Source organism: Chiloscyllium plagiosum, chromosome 6, assembly GCF_004010195.1.
Source record: "Chiloscyllium plagiosum isolate BGI_BamShark_2017 chromosome 6, ASM401019v2, whole genome shotgun sequence".
In the NCBI taxonomy this organism is placed as follows: Eukaryota; Metazoa; Chordata; class Chondrichthyes; order Orectolobiformes; family Hemiscylliidae; genus Chiloscyllium; species Chiloscyllium plagiosum.
Genome location: NC_057715.1, coordinates 67966977 through 67981874, shown reverse-complemented (window position 1 = coordinate 67981874; position 14898 = coordinate 67966977). Strand labels below are relative to the sequence as shown.

Below are 14898 nucleotides of genomic sequence, written 5' to 3'. Positions count from 1 at the left end.
GAAATGATGGCGGATGATGCGCTGTACATGGAGGTTAGTGGGGTGGTAGGTGGGGACGAGTGGGGTTCTGTCCTGGTGGCGGTTGGAGGGGCGGGGTTCAAGGGCGGAGGAGCGGGAAGTGGAAGAGATGCTGTGGAGGGCATCGTCGACCACGTCGGGGGGGAAATTGTGGTCCTTGAAGAAGGAGGCCATCTGTGTTGTACGTATTTTGAACTGGTCCTCCTGGGAGCAGATGCGGCGGGGTCGAAGGAATTGGGAGAATGGGATGGCGTTTTTACAGGGGGCAGGGTGGGAGTAGGTGTAGTCCAGGTAGCTGTGGGAGTTGGTCGGTTTGTAGTAGATGTCAGTGTTGATTCGGTTGCCTGAGATAGAAATAGAGAGGTCGAGGAAGGGGAGGGAAGAATCTGAGACTGTCCAGGTGAATTTGAGGTCGGGGTGGAAGGTGTTGGTGAAGTGGATGAACTGTTCAACCTCCTCGTGGGAGCACGAGGCGGCGCCGATACAGTCATCGATGTAGCGGAGGAAAGGGTGGGGCCAGTGTAGTTGCGGAAGATGGACTGTTCCATATATCCTACGAAGAGGCAGGCATAGCTGGGGCATACCTTTTGAGCATACCTACATGACATGCTGAGAGTTTTCTGTCCGGAGTCCTTAGCAAACAGTTCACCTTACTCAATTTCCTTTTGACTTGATAAGGTCCACTAAACCTTGCTTTTTAAGATTCACCTATTACCGGAAATAACACTTAAACTTGCAATTTTGCTGTCAGAGATAAGGTGTTTTGATTTCGTGTCTGCTTCCTGTTTCATTGTATGCTGTGATACTTTGAAATGCTGTCTAGCCAACTCTTCCCTGTGTTTAATCGTTCCTGAAAATTTGACGCATAATCCAAATATGTGGTCTCTGAATTATGACTTAAAAATTTCTCCTTAATCAATTTTAGCGATCCTTTCACTTAATACCCAAAATCTAATTCAAATGGACTGAATTTGGTCGATTCATTTGGTACATCTCTGATGGCAAAAAGTACAAAGGACTTCCTTATCCCAGTCAACTGGATAGTCTTGACCATAAGCCCTCAACATGATCTTCAATGTCTGATGCCACATTTCTAGTACTCCCTGCAATTCTGGACAGTATGCATTGGATTTGAGTTGTTTTATTCCTAAGTTTTCCAGAACTTCCTTTGAATAATTTCAATGTGAAGTTTGATCCTTGATCTGTTTGTATCTCTGTTGTTAGTCTGTGTCTAGTTTAAAAAAAAAAATGAGTAATTCCTCTATAATCCTTTTTATCTGTGATACTCATAATCAAATGACCTCTGGAAATCCAAAGAAGACATTCATTATTGCTAACAATTACTGATTCCCACTTTTTGTTTTAGGTAGGAGTCCTATGCAATCAATTAAAACTCTTGTAAAAGGTTACTTAAGTGCAGGAACATGTATTAAAGGTGTGCCTGTGGTTTTCCAATTACTTGACATGTATGGCATGTCTGGCAAAATTCAATTACCTCCTTGGGCAGTCAAGGAAGGAGGCAGCTCCAACTCCAGATTGTCTGCTAATTCCAGCATCTTGGCCTTAATCACCTTTTGCAAAACCTCCACAGTCACTACTTCCACTCCCAGCAAATTCTTAGTAACTGAAAAAGTCATTGCTCTTCCAAGCACTTTTTAAACTAACTGATTTCAACACGGCACGGTGGCACAGTGGTTAGCACTGCTGCCTCACAGCGCCAGAGATCCAGGTTCAATTCTTGCCTCAGGTGACTGTCTGTGTGGAGTTTGCACATTCTCCCCACGTCTGCGTGGGTTTCCTCCGGGTGCTCCGGTTTCCTCCCACAGTCCAAAAATGTGCAGGTTAGGTGAATTGGCCATGCTAAATTGCCTGTAGTGTTAGCTGAAAGGGTAAATGTAGGGGAATGGGTCTGGGTGGGTTGCACTTGTTTGTCCATAATGTTATTTATCTGTCCCTTTGCTGTTTACATGCTATCAGAAGACCTTTGAGTTCCCTTTTTGTTAGCTTCCCTCTATTGTCCCTTTGCCTGTGTTTTCTACATTTCTTATATTACAACAGTGACTTCACTTGAAATACCCTTAGGTGGCTCCAGTTGGCTGTAAAGCAATCCAGTGAGAAATCCAATAGCCTTTCCTTGGTTTTTGATCTCCTATCCCTCACGATCTAATGTATTTGTATATGTTTCTTGACTGACTAATTTGCCTGATATACATTGTATTTTTTTTTCCTTTTGCTTTATCATATTCTCATTTAAGGAGCCTTGGCTTTCACACTAGCTGCAGTGTTTATAGCCGATGCCTGGAATATTTCTTCTTAGAGATCAGTCATTTGTTCCATTGATGTTTTTTCTGTCACTTCACTTAACCTTGGCATGTTTCCCTCCTATCCTAATTAAGTTGGCTGTCTTTCAGTTTAGAAGTTCTACTTCAGATGGTTTCTCGCTGTTCTCCATTACTAGTCTAAACCTTATGATGCTCATATTTAGCCATGTCTTCCCCAACAGATACTTGCTCCATTTGGCTGACTTCATTTCCCAGCCACAGATCCAGCAGTTGGCTTGAGGCTATACTTGAACGCATTTCATAAATTCTTCCCTTCTTTAGCCATTGTTGTAGCACTCTTAACAATTGAGTAGTTAACGTTCTCGATTATTGCCCAAGTTAATAAAACCAGACTATGTATGGTTTTTAAACTAGATGGTTGCTGCTGATTTTTGTTGTCTTCAATTTTGAATTGAAGTTTATTTTAATCTCAATCAAATGAAATCCTAACTTTATTATAGAGTCATTTTACTTCTGAGAACAGTTTGAATTAACTGCATCAGTGATTTTGTTTTTCATCAGTGCATAATCCTATTGTGTTAATTTTCACTCTATTTTCTCCCCACCCTTCCTTCCTTTTTGTAATTGAAGTAAGTTTGGTATAAATGTACCTTTTTGCTTACAATGTAGTTAGAATCAAATAACTCCGCTCAGGTTGAGGATTGAGCCTCTAAGCTGAATCAGAAGGGTTGAAGTCTTAACCTTCAAGCCACTGGAGGAACAGGATTGAGAGATGTTGTGATTACAATACTGTGATTATTGATGTTTAATGAGATGCTTTGATGGGCAGGACACAATGAAGCCATCCATGGATGGAAGTGATAAGCATTGAGCAGATAATCATGCCTCTATTATCATGTGGAAGAATTTTTTTAAATTTGTGCAGTGGCTGTGGTGCCATTGCAAGTAATTTAAAAGTCGTAATAAATTTATTACAGTTAAGACAAACCCAATCCTGATATTACTAGCACTTCCGTACAGTGATGCATTCAGAATCCTTCCAGTATATTTTAAGATTATAATGGTTGGTCAATCAAATGAGGCATTGCTATGGAGTAAGCAATGGTGAATTGTTAGCTCCCGGAACTCCTTGGTAATTCAAAAAAAATGTTTTGCTCAAAAACACACACTTTATCAGTTTTTCATCTTGGATTCATGAATACATTTTGCAAAAATACAAATTCAAGGAGAACACCAGAATTTGTAATGCATGAGAGGAGAGTGCTGATTGGTAACAGCCAGTTAGTGGAAAGTATGACTTGTTTGGCTGATTAGGTTAGATTAGATTTCCTACAGTGTGGAAACAGGCCCTTCGGCCCAAATTAGTCCACACCAACCCTCCGAGTCCCACTTCTCTCTGACAAATGCACCTAACACTATGGGCAATTTAATGTGGCCAATTCGCCTGACCTGCACATCTTTGGATTGTGGGAGGAAACTGGAGAACCCGGAGGAAACCCACGCAGACACGAGAAGAATGTGCAAACTCCACACAGACAGTCACCCGAGGCTGGAATCGAACCTGGGACCCTGGCAGCAGTGCTACCACTATGCCACTGATGCATAGTAAAAGAATGAACCTGCTAGCTTAATGTTTACACTTGGTAGAAATTAAATACATTCATATGCAGGGACCGCCTTCTCTGCAAATAAAAGAAATATATAAATGTAGGATAACATGGTAAGGCACAGTCAACACATAAATGTGGGTTAACCTTCGGTGGGTTCGTGTGGACTTGTTGGGCCAAAGGGCATGCTTATACACTATCGGGATTCTATGTTCAAGCCTTGCATGTTATTTGAATTGCCAGGAAATTGTCAACCAATCAGCATCCATTTCCCCTTGTTAAATTGTTTCAATTGGTTGAATTTTGGCATTCAATCATAAATTATATTTATTAAAATCCTAGGGATAATGAGCAAACATTTTGTTTGAGCAAAGAATGTTGAACAGAGACATTACAAATCGCAAACAAAATCAGAAAATGTCAGACATTTGTTAGGCAAAGAAGTTAACTTTGTAACGAATTAAGTCACACAACACAGGGTTATGGTCCAACAGGTTTACTTGAAATCACAAACTTTTGGAGCACTGCTCCTTTGTTAAGTGGAGTAATTTCTGGTATTGTGTGACTTCTGACTTTGTCCATCCCAGTCCAATACCGACACTTCCATCATCCTTTGTAAAGAATGGCTGTATTGGCATTTGAAGTGTAAGTCCTTTGACAAAACTAGAAATTGCAGCTGCAGAATTTGTAAAAGGAAATCAAGCAAGTGTTGGTGTGGTATTGGCAGGAGAGGGGAATGCTCGTTGAAATGCCACTCCTGAAATCTGTATTGAGCTCAATTGGAGGAGTGAAGAAGGGCAAAAAGCAGAGGTTAAACACCTGTAACTGAATTGACAAATGTGAAAGAGCATGAGCCATAGTTGTGAACAGCACAAGAGTTTGGCAAGGTAACCACCTAGTTTGCTCTGTTTAAGTTACATTAAAGAAATTTGAGGTGCTTAAGATTAAGGGACTTTATTCCTCCCATTTACTTTAACAACTTCAACCATTTGGCCATTAGTTAACTACAGGACATTAATGGTTTTCAATGCTGTTAGATTCTGTCCTCTTAGATGCTGCAATATTGTTCAGCACCAGTGGTCTTTTTAAGAGTGGAGCTGACATGGCACTTTAGTACATTTATGTGTTGACTGTGCCCATGGTAAAGACTTTTCAGTTTATAACCTAACACCTTGCTTTATTTGGACAACACTATGTTTGCTAGAATATGGGTTGCAGACTTCATTGCCTTAACTACGTTTCTATTTCAAAACTCTCTCAATCTCTTACACTTGATATTTATTAGATATTTCTGATCATTTGGGGCACTTATACAAAAATTGTTGTTTTTTGCTTTTTGTTTCTAATAGTTATGGGTGAAGATAGTTGAAGGACAGCTCCAGGATACAACCCGTTCAGATCTTTTTGAGTATATTGTGGATTTTCTCAGTTTCTGCTCTAACCATGAACTGGTATGGAAGTATGCAGACTGGGCCTTGCAGAAAAATGAAGAGGTTTGTTGTTTTTGTCTCGTGGATGCAGTGCTACATGTGTTGTCTTAAATGTTCATTATTACTATTTGGCAATTTGGCCTCATCTGGAAATTTCTTTGTAGAATGTATAAAGCACAGGCACCTCATAATCGTTAACGAGCACAACTTTATTTTGATAGTAACATGGGAAATTATTTTCCAGATAAAATGCTGTTGATTTCTGAATTACTTTTATTTGACAATATTCAGTTATATTTATTCATTGTAATTATGAGCATCAATAGTCTATTAAACAAAATGGTGGAGGTTAGTTTGGCTGCAGGGTATAGAGACTGAAAAGATTTTTAAAAATTGTTTATAAACTGAAAAATTGTTTTGATCTCATGAATCTGTTTTATACAGGTATGGCGTTTTTAAAAATAAAAATCACTTTTGATGAATTAAAGCATTTATCATGAAGTACCAACCAGCTTCAGAATTGGTGCTGAATAGATCTATGAAAATGTTTCCTTTTTAAAAAAAAAACTCCTTTAGCTGAACAAATTGCCGATTAGTATATACCTGAGCTAGATAGACAAACAGTGGGGTATGGAACCTGCAACTATCAATGAAGGCTGTTCCTAAATTTTCTTTAGTTGAAACTTTATTGCTGGAACAGCACAGCAGGTCAGGCAGCATCCAGGGAACAGGAGATTCGACGTTTCGGGCACAGGCCCTTCTTCAGGAATGAGCAGAGAGTGTTCAGCAGGAGAAGATAAAAGGTAGGGAGGAGGGACTTGGAGGAGGGGCTTTGGAAATTTGATAGGTGGAAAGAGGTCAAGGTGAGGGTGATAGGTCGGAGTAGGGTGGAGGCGGAGAGGTCAAGAAGAAGACATTTCCAACTCCCCTCCTCCAAGTCCCTCCTCCCTACCTTTTATCTTCTCCTGCTGAACACTCTCTGCTCATTCCTGAAGAAGGGCCTGTGCCCGAAACGTCGAATCTCCTGTTCCCTGGATGCTGCCTGACCTGCTGTGCTGTTCCAGCAATAAAGTTTCAACTTTGATCTCCAGCATCTGCAGACCTCACTTTCTCCTCTAAATTTTCTTTAGCCAAATACATTGGGCTTGATGAGGAGAGATAGAAGGCTTCCTTATTCCCTGCAAACACATCTGTCAAGTAATTTTAGGCTTGTATTTATTTTGTGTAATTGAGAAATTCCCAAGCTTGTGTCTTGTGATAAATCAGTTATTGTCGAAGAATTACAAATAGAGATCACACAGATCTTGTGAAATTGAGGAATACTGATTTATTTCTCATGATATCCTGGGGAAGAGAAATTGACGGGACTGGTACAGAACAGACACTCTGCATATTAAGTCAAGGATTCTCTTCTCTGAGCTGCAAATACAGACAGTTTTTATAGTGTTACAGTTTTGTAATGTTAATTACAAAACAATATGAATTAAAGTACATTCAATGGAAAACAGTCGGTTGTCTGGTAGTAACAATCAGGTAATAATTGTGACAGGAGGTTCCGTTCCTCTGCTAGAGCAGGTGCTAATGTCCAGTATCCTCATTTCAATGGGTCTGCAGGGTGGTGTGCATTCTTGTCATGTATCTGGGTGCAGCTCAGTCTAGGTAAGCTTTGTGGAGCTTCAGCACCTGAGGAGACTGGGGATGCCGTTGGGGCTGCAGGAGCAGTGATACTATTGTGAGGTGGAAAATCTTTTATCACATCATCTAAGGAGTGTATTCCTTCAGTCTGGAAGCTGTTTAGGTAATGTCTTGTTTTGCTGTTTAGTTCCTGAGCTGGTTGTGGTCAAATTGAGGTGCAATGCGTATGCTCTGTTTAGCTAAGAACATACATGGTTTCTGTGAACAAGTAATGGACAGGCAGAGTGGTTTATCTTTCTCCCATAGTTGTAAAATGTTCAGGCTGAAGTAAATTGGAAATCCCTGCAGTGATATACCTAACATTTTGCTGTTCTGATGTAGGTTGGTGTACAAATTTTCACAAGGCGACCCTTAGATGAAAACCAGACAAATATGAATCCAGATGACATTGTCAACTACCTTCACAAGTATAAGAAAGCTGTTGTCATGTACTTGGAACACTTGGTATTTGATAGAAATATTCAGGTGAGCTTTCAGCAAACCTTGTAATTTGAACTTACAGCTTGGAAATTGAAAAATATTGCAATGCATAAATGTGGGTCTTAAATGTTCTTTCTGTGGGAAAAACCTAGATTTCACAAAACACGTGTAACTGTGTTTGTACTGGAGCCTTTAAACTATGCAAACACTCAATACAATGCTGAATAGTACAGTTAGCCTATGCCATATTGAGCAGTCATCACTACTGAAATAACTTTTAGTGGAGTACATTTCTTTAGAAACTTAACATTTGAAATTACCTTTTTAACGTAGCTAACTAAAAATAAATTTTCAGAAGCGAAAGACCACTTGACTCTGCTTAGCTCATGCATCATGAAAGGTCATAGTCTCAAGCTCTTACCTCCCTGCATCTCACCACAGCAGCCAACTATTAAAACACTTAAATGGATCGCCTTCATTATTCCACCCTGTAAAAACATTTATAACATTAATTTGAAGTACAACAAATCGACACCTATAGTACCAGGCGTGTGCCGGTTGACCAAATATTTTGGTTGGTCAAGAGGTCCACGTAATCTAAGTAAAAACACACTCTAAGTAATAGAAACTTAATGCAGGGGATACATACATTGCTGTTATACTTATAGCATAAATCACTTTAATAATACAACCTTGCCATAAGTAAAACTTACCAGCAGAGAGTTGCCTTACTTGCACCCTCGACTGACTACTGATATCGCGATAATACATTAAACCTCCAGTATGTGAGATATGTAACTTTTGTTGGTTTTTTGAGGTGCCAGTTAAAATAAAGCTTGCTGTATTCCATTCAGTAGTTTGAATTGGAGTCCTTGTGTCCTTTTTGTTTTTTGTTTGAAGTTGTTGTAGAACCAATTGATTAAACTATCTATTCAATCACTTATATATTTTTGTTTCATTCATATTGTATTTCCAGAGATGTCTCTTTGTATTAAATAGCCATTCTTGGTTGCCATGGCTGCAGTTCAAGTTGTCTAAAGCTGGTTTGATAAGCATATAAGAACGTATAGGATCAGAAAAGACTGTGTTCTATCTAGCTAATTGATAGCTCTCAAGCCCTTTATCCAGTTTCTGTTAAATCTTTATTCCCTGTTTTTTTTATTTTTAATCATTGGATTGAACTATCCTTGATTTATTTGCATCTACAGAAGGAAAAGTACCACACTCATTTGGCTGTTCTGTACTTGGATAAAGTTCTAGAATTGCATCCCCAGTCAGGTAGCATTTCAGAAGAACTAATTTCAGCTCGTCGCAGTCTCAAGAACCTGCTTCAACACTCTAATCTCTATAGAGTTCATCTTTTGCTAGGTAAATCTTGCCATCATATTGTCATAAATTTAATACCTGAAAGCAGTGCAAAGTAAAATCTATAATATTTAAGCTTACATTATTCACTTGAAAATGAATATATGTTCATATCCTGTGTATTCATTACGTAAAAAGGAGAAAAATGGCTTTGTCCATCCTTGTTTATTCCATTGTAAGTCTAGCTTTATCTCAGTATGTTGGCATAAGCCCTTCCTTGATTTTCAAACCAAAGATGCAATTTGTTTTGGTTTTGCTTGCCTTCAGTGGTGAGCTGTTCTGTTGATAGTTAACTGATGCTTATGCTGAAAGGCCAGCAAGTAACTCTATATTGGTTAATATAGACTGACATAAAGTTTCTTTTGTGAGTTAAATTCTCTGGGAATGTGGGATCAAATCCTACCAGTGTGATAGAACTTAAATGTAATAAATCTGAAATTAAAAGCTAGTCTTTGTAATGGTGACTGTGAAAGAATCATTCGATTGTTGTAAAAACCCATCTGGTTCACAAATGTTCTGTAGAGAAGGAAATTTGCCAACCTTATCTGGTCTTGACACATGTGACTGCTGACCCACAGCAGCATAGTTGTTGTAAGTTCTGCTGTGGAAGTTCTGGCATGATTGTCCCTAAAATAGTCTAGCAAAACATTGGGGATGGGCAATACCCACATCCCATGAAAAGAATAAACTTAAAATAGAAAATTCTTGAATAAGAGAAACCTCTGCACACTGTGGTCTCATCTATTGGATTTTTATGAGGCTACTGCCAGCAGTAAAGTATTTTATTGCAAAGTGTGTGTATCTGGCTTGTAGGCATCTCTATGTATTCATAGTGGTTGAAAAATTGCTTTACACTTTGCCACTATAAAGGCAGAAACTAGTGTTTATCTTCTAATGAAGAGATTAATATTTATTATCCCCTTTGCCTCCCACAGGTAAAATTAAAGATACTGATCTCTATATGGAATGTGCAATATTACATGGAAAACTGGAAGAACATGAGAAAGCTCTTGAAATACTAGTTCACAAGTTAAAGGATTTCCAAGCAGCTGAGGACTACTGTTTGTGGAATTCTGACGGAAAAGATTTTACATGTCGGCAGAGGCTCTTTCACATGTTGTTAGCACTTTACCTGCAGCCAGGTGTCACCAGCGATGTGTTAGCAATGGCTGGTGTGGACCTTCTAAATAACTACGCTGTTGAATTTGATGCAGTTCGAGTTTTACAGCAGGTCCCTGATAATTGGTCAATTCAACTGCTTTCACCATTCCTAACCAGGGCAATAAGAGGGAGCTTTCATTCGAAGTGCACAGCAGAACTTACATCAGGCTTGGCAAGATCTGAAAACTTAAATTATAAATATGCAAAGGTGGGTAGCTTTTTGTAGAATGAAGCCGTACACTTAAATTTCATTTGTTTTCAATTTTCCATATTAAATTAGATTAAATTCCCTACAGTATGGAAACAGGCCCTTTAGCCCAACAAGTCCACACCGATCCTCAAAGAGTAACCCACCCAGACCCATTCCCTTACCATATATTTACCCCTGACTAATGCACCTAACACTACGGGCAATTTAGTATGACCAATACACCTAACCTCCACATCTTTGGATTGTGGGAAGAAACAGGAGCACCTGGAGGAAACCCACGCAGACATGAGGAGAACGTGCAAACTCCACACAGACAGTCGCCAGAGGTGGGACTCAAACCTGCGTCCTTTGGTGCTGTGAGGCAGCAGTGCTAACCACTGAGCCATCGTGACGCCCTATATTAGATTAAGTTTAAAAAACAATTGAGCATTACAAGTAGAGCTATTCTAAATTTGTATTTACATTTCTATATTAAGATAATAACTAAAAACTTTAATATCTGCTGGTTATGTATAAATATTCATCTTTATCTTATGCTCTTCCATAGTGATTAGGATTTAATGTAATTGAGAATTTCAGTAACATTCTATTTGTAAGGCAATGTTTTGTAGATGTTCCCAAAGAGCTTAGTTTAATCTTGCCAAACTCCTTCCTTTTTTGCTGACCCTTTCAACCACTGCCTGACTGGATTCTGCCAGCAGATCAGTAATTACAAGTCCTCTGCACATTTTTGAACAGTGACCAACCACTTGCAAGAAAAAGTTTTGTCATTCCCCATCTTTTAAAGTTGATGATTGCATTGACAGGAGCTTGGCCTATGGATCACAACAACTTTCCTTATTAAACTCTACCCTCATGGATTACTTTCCAACATCTCTTTTATTCAAGCCACTACCATGGTTTCATGTCTAATCCTATCACTTAATGGGTTCATTTTGGGTAGCACATATGACAAGTAGCAAATGACTGGATCAGAATTCTGCTTTCAATTATTTGCAAATCTATACAAGTGACTTGAATGAAGGGATTAAATGTCCGGTTCGTAAACTTGCTGATGATACAAAGGTAGGTAGGAAAGTAAGGTGTGAAGAGGACATAGTCACCCTAAAAGGGATATAGATATGTTTTAAATGTATGGGCAAATATTTGGCAGATAGAGTATTATGTGGGAAAGTGAACTTGTCCACTAGCAATAAGAATAAAAAAAAGCAACATATTGTTTAAATGGACAGAGATTGCACAAGTTTAAGGCATAGAGGAGATGAGTATCTTAATGTATGAATTGCTGAAGGTTAGTATGTAGGTGCTACAAGTCATTCGGAAGGCTGGTATAAAAAGTATACAATTTTAGTCTTTTTTTTAAAAGAAGTTAACTTGAAACAGTTCAGAAAAGATCCACTTGACTGATAATGGCACAGGAGTTTTACCCTCTGAAGGTTTTTCAGCTGGGCCTGTATAATTAGAGTTTTGATGGATAAGAGATTAGTCAAAATAAATTGTCCAAAGGTGTACTTTTAGTCAGTGACCAATTCTTTATGCCCCATCACAATGTCTTGTCCATCTTGGGTTCTGAGAGAAATCTGATTAGTCATTGAGGATGCAATGTTGAAACTGTTCAAAATAAATTTGTCTCATTAAGTTGAAGAATTAACAACATTCACTGTATAAGTGCAACATTAGATTGTTAATCAAGTATCCACACTCTCTGTCTCTCTGGGCACCAGTCTTATCTTGACTTTACCTCTGCATGGAGTATACATTAGGCATTAAGAAATTTCTCACTATGTTCCCAAGATAAATTTTCACTGGGAGCAAAGTATTAAATGCTGTCTGTTAAAGAACTACCTCTGGCTTCACCTTTTATGTTGCAAAAATATGTTTTTATTCTTTTTCTGTCAGCCACAAGATAGATATATAAACCAGGTGGTGAGTCGAGGAGCTTTTATCAAGGGTTAAGTCGAAACTTCCAAATGGCAGGACCCAAAAAGTCATGTTTCAAAATTCAGGATATGATTGACAAAGATCATGTCCCACTATACTTGTTTTGTACAGTACAATATAAAAAGTTTTTTTTTCTGTCAGTTATAACTTATGCAAGGTGTCTTGCAATATTCTGTATCATTAGGTTGGTAAATATCTATTTAATGCAAGTTTTTAAGATCTTAAACCAAGGTGAACTCAAAAATAGTCCCGTGTTTTTGCTTTCTACTCCACACTATTCAGGTAAAATCAAGAGGAAACATTATTACACTTTCAGATAAAAAAGTCTGCCAAATATGCCAGGGTTTTTTCACAGAACCAGTCTTTGTGCGATATCCAGACGGCCGTCTTGCTCATATCCAGTGTGCTACAAAATACCAGAGCCTGCCTGCTACTGATCAGAACTTTGCCAGTCGCAGAAATCAGTCATGAAATAGTGGCCTTGACATGGTGGGTTCGTCACTTGAAAGATTATCTTGTTGAAGATCACTATAGGGAAGAGGAGTATGCTGCTAATCAAGAAAGAAGAAGAAAAAGAAACCAGTTTGCATCATCTAGAACTTTCCAGTAGGTAGCAGTGATTTACAAAGTAAATGCAGCCAAGCATTACCGGAACTTCTAAAATTCTCCATCACTAAGGATGATGCTATTTGCTGTAGTTTGCAACATGCAGAAAACACTGTCCGAAAACCTGGCCCTGCTTATTGACAAAGACCGTTGTTCTGTACTGGACGATTTGGGAATGTTGTCCAGTGAATGTGCAAGTATCATACTTTATCCCTTGAACATTTGCCTTCCATTGTATATGTATAGGCTGTTCCTGCTGCTCTGAGAAAAACTCAGAGTCTTGGATCATCTGAGCATCTGTAATAGACTTTGGTCCGATAATTCTGAATAACTTTTAGGTATGAGCAATGGATTTGTCTCTCACTTGGGCCAGTATGTATATATTTCAAAATCTGACAGTTCGTTGACATGCTAATGGATGATGTCCTATGTGTATCTATGACTTGGACCTAACCAGCTGTTTTACGTAATGAATTTATAAGCACTATACTTTCCTTCAGATTTGAGATGGATATGACTTTTCCACCAGTGATAATGGATTACAGGCTGTCAGTGAGTGCTGGTGAGGGAAGGGGAACAGAAAGGATCCAAGAGAGCAAATTAATGTCTGGTCTCTGATATGCCAAGTTTGTGAATCTGTATATTCATGACGTATGCATGAAATTTCCACAAAATTTTAAAGGGAAAGAATTGGGAGGTTAGACTAAGAAGCTGATTGAATAGATTTTAATTTCAGTAATTCTATTGAATTTGGCAAGAATGTTTTGGCTACTTTAAGAATACTGGTTTATCTAAACGATCTTGAAACATAAAAGCAATTTTCATGAAGCAAAATGTTTGACTTTCAAATCTATGAAAATGAGAATAAATATCCACTTTCATCCTGTTAAGTATCTGTTTAATCCACAATCATATATTTATCAATGTTACTGTTCATTTGTTAACATGCTGTAACTCAATTAGCTCTTAACACTGCGTTTTGTTTAAGTAATATTCCATCTTCAACTAATAATGCTTTTATAGAAAGCATTTAATTTACAAATCTTGTTTATAAAGAAAGCTTTCATCCAGGTCACATGGAACCTTTTCTGATTGATCTGTATCACTATTTGCAGAAGATGTTTTAAAAATATTGAGTGAAAGATATGTTCAGGTTTCATTTTGCCCTGGTCATGTCTTTTTGAACTGTTTGAAAATGTGTCTTGAACATCTTGCTTACCAATCTATAAAAATTAGATCAATATTTGCACTTTATTTATGGTATTTCTTCCATATCAAATCTTCATTAACACCTCTGATTTCAATTGAAGTTTCTTTGATATCTTTGACACTTTAAAAAGTAATATCAGTGGTGACTTACAATTCTTTACTAACTTGAGGACACTTCCTAAAGTATGATGTAAATTGTTTCTACCAAAGTGCACATTTTTACAATTTGTGAATTGTATCAGATTTTAAAAAGAAAACAAAATCATTTGCTTCAAATAGCAAGTAACTGTGTTTGAAGATTTTAATAAATTTAAACAATGTTGTTAAATGTGGAAAACTGAACCAAAATGCATGTTTACTATTGAATCACAGATGTCCATTTACTGTTTCTGTGATTTGGTAGTTGTGTGCACCAAACCACCATCTCCCAGACCATCCATAACCTCATCACCTCAGGGGATCTCCCATCTACTGCTTCCAACCTCATAGTCCCACAACCCCGCACCGCCCGTTTCTATCTCCTGCCCAAAATCCACAAACCTGACTGACCCGGCCGACCCATTGTCTCAGCCTGCTCCTGCCCCACCGAACTCACTTCGGCATATCTTGACACGGTCCTGTCCCCCTTAGTCCAAGAACTCCCCACCTACGTTCGGGACACCACCCACGCCCTCCACCTCCTCCATGATTTTCGCTTCCCCGGCCCCCAACCCCTTATCTTCACCATGGACGTCCAGTCCCTGAACACCTCCATCCCCCATCACAAAGGCCTCAAAGCCCTCCGCTTCTTCCTTTCCCGCCGAACCAACCAGTACCCTTCCACTGACACCCTCCTTCGACTGACTGAACTGGTCCTCACCCTGAACAACTTCTCTTTCCAATCCTCCCACTTCCTCCAAACCAAAGGAGTAGCCATGGGCACCCACATAGGCCCCAGCTATGCCTGCCTCTTC

At 38.7% G+C, this 14898-nt stretch overlaps 1 protein-coding gene across 4 annotated transcripts in view; it reads left to right on the top strand.

Annotated features, from left to right (window-relative positions):
• The window catches only part of tgfbrap1 (transforming growth factor, beta receptor associated protein 1), a 60250-nt gene extending 46624 nt beyond the window's left edge, over nt 1-13626 (top strand). For all 4 annotated transcript variants that reach the window (XM_043691747.1, XM_043691750.1, XM_043691748.1 and 1 more), the window contains exons 8-12: nt 5257-5400; nt 7354-7497; nt 8661-8820; nt 9753-10186; nt 12413-13626. In XM_043691747.1, coding sequence (XP_043547682.1) covers nt 5257-5400; nt 7354-7497; nt 8661-8820; nt 9753-10186; nt 12413-12601 — 1071 coding nt within the window. In that variant the 3' untranslated portion in view covers nt 12602-13626. The remainder of the gene's footprint in view (nt 1-5256; nt 5401-7353; nt 7498-8660; nt 8821-9752; nt 10187-12412) is intronic.
• Nucleotides 13627-14898: the final 1272 nt, after the last annotated feature.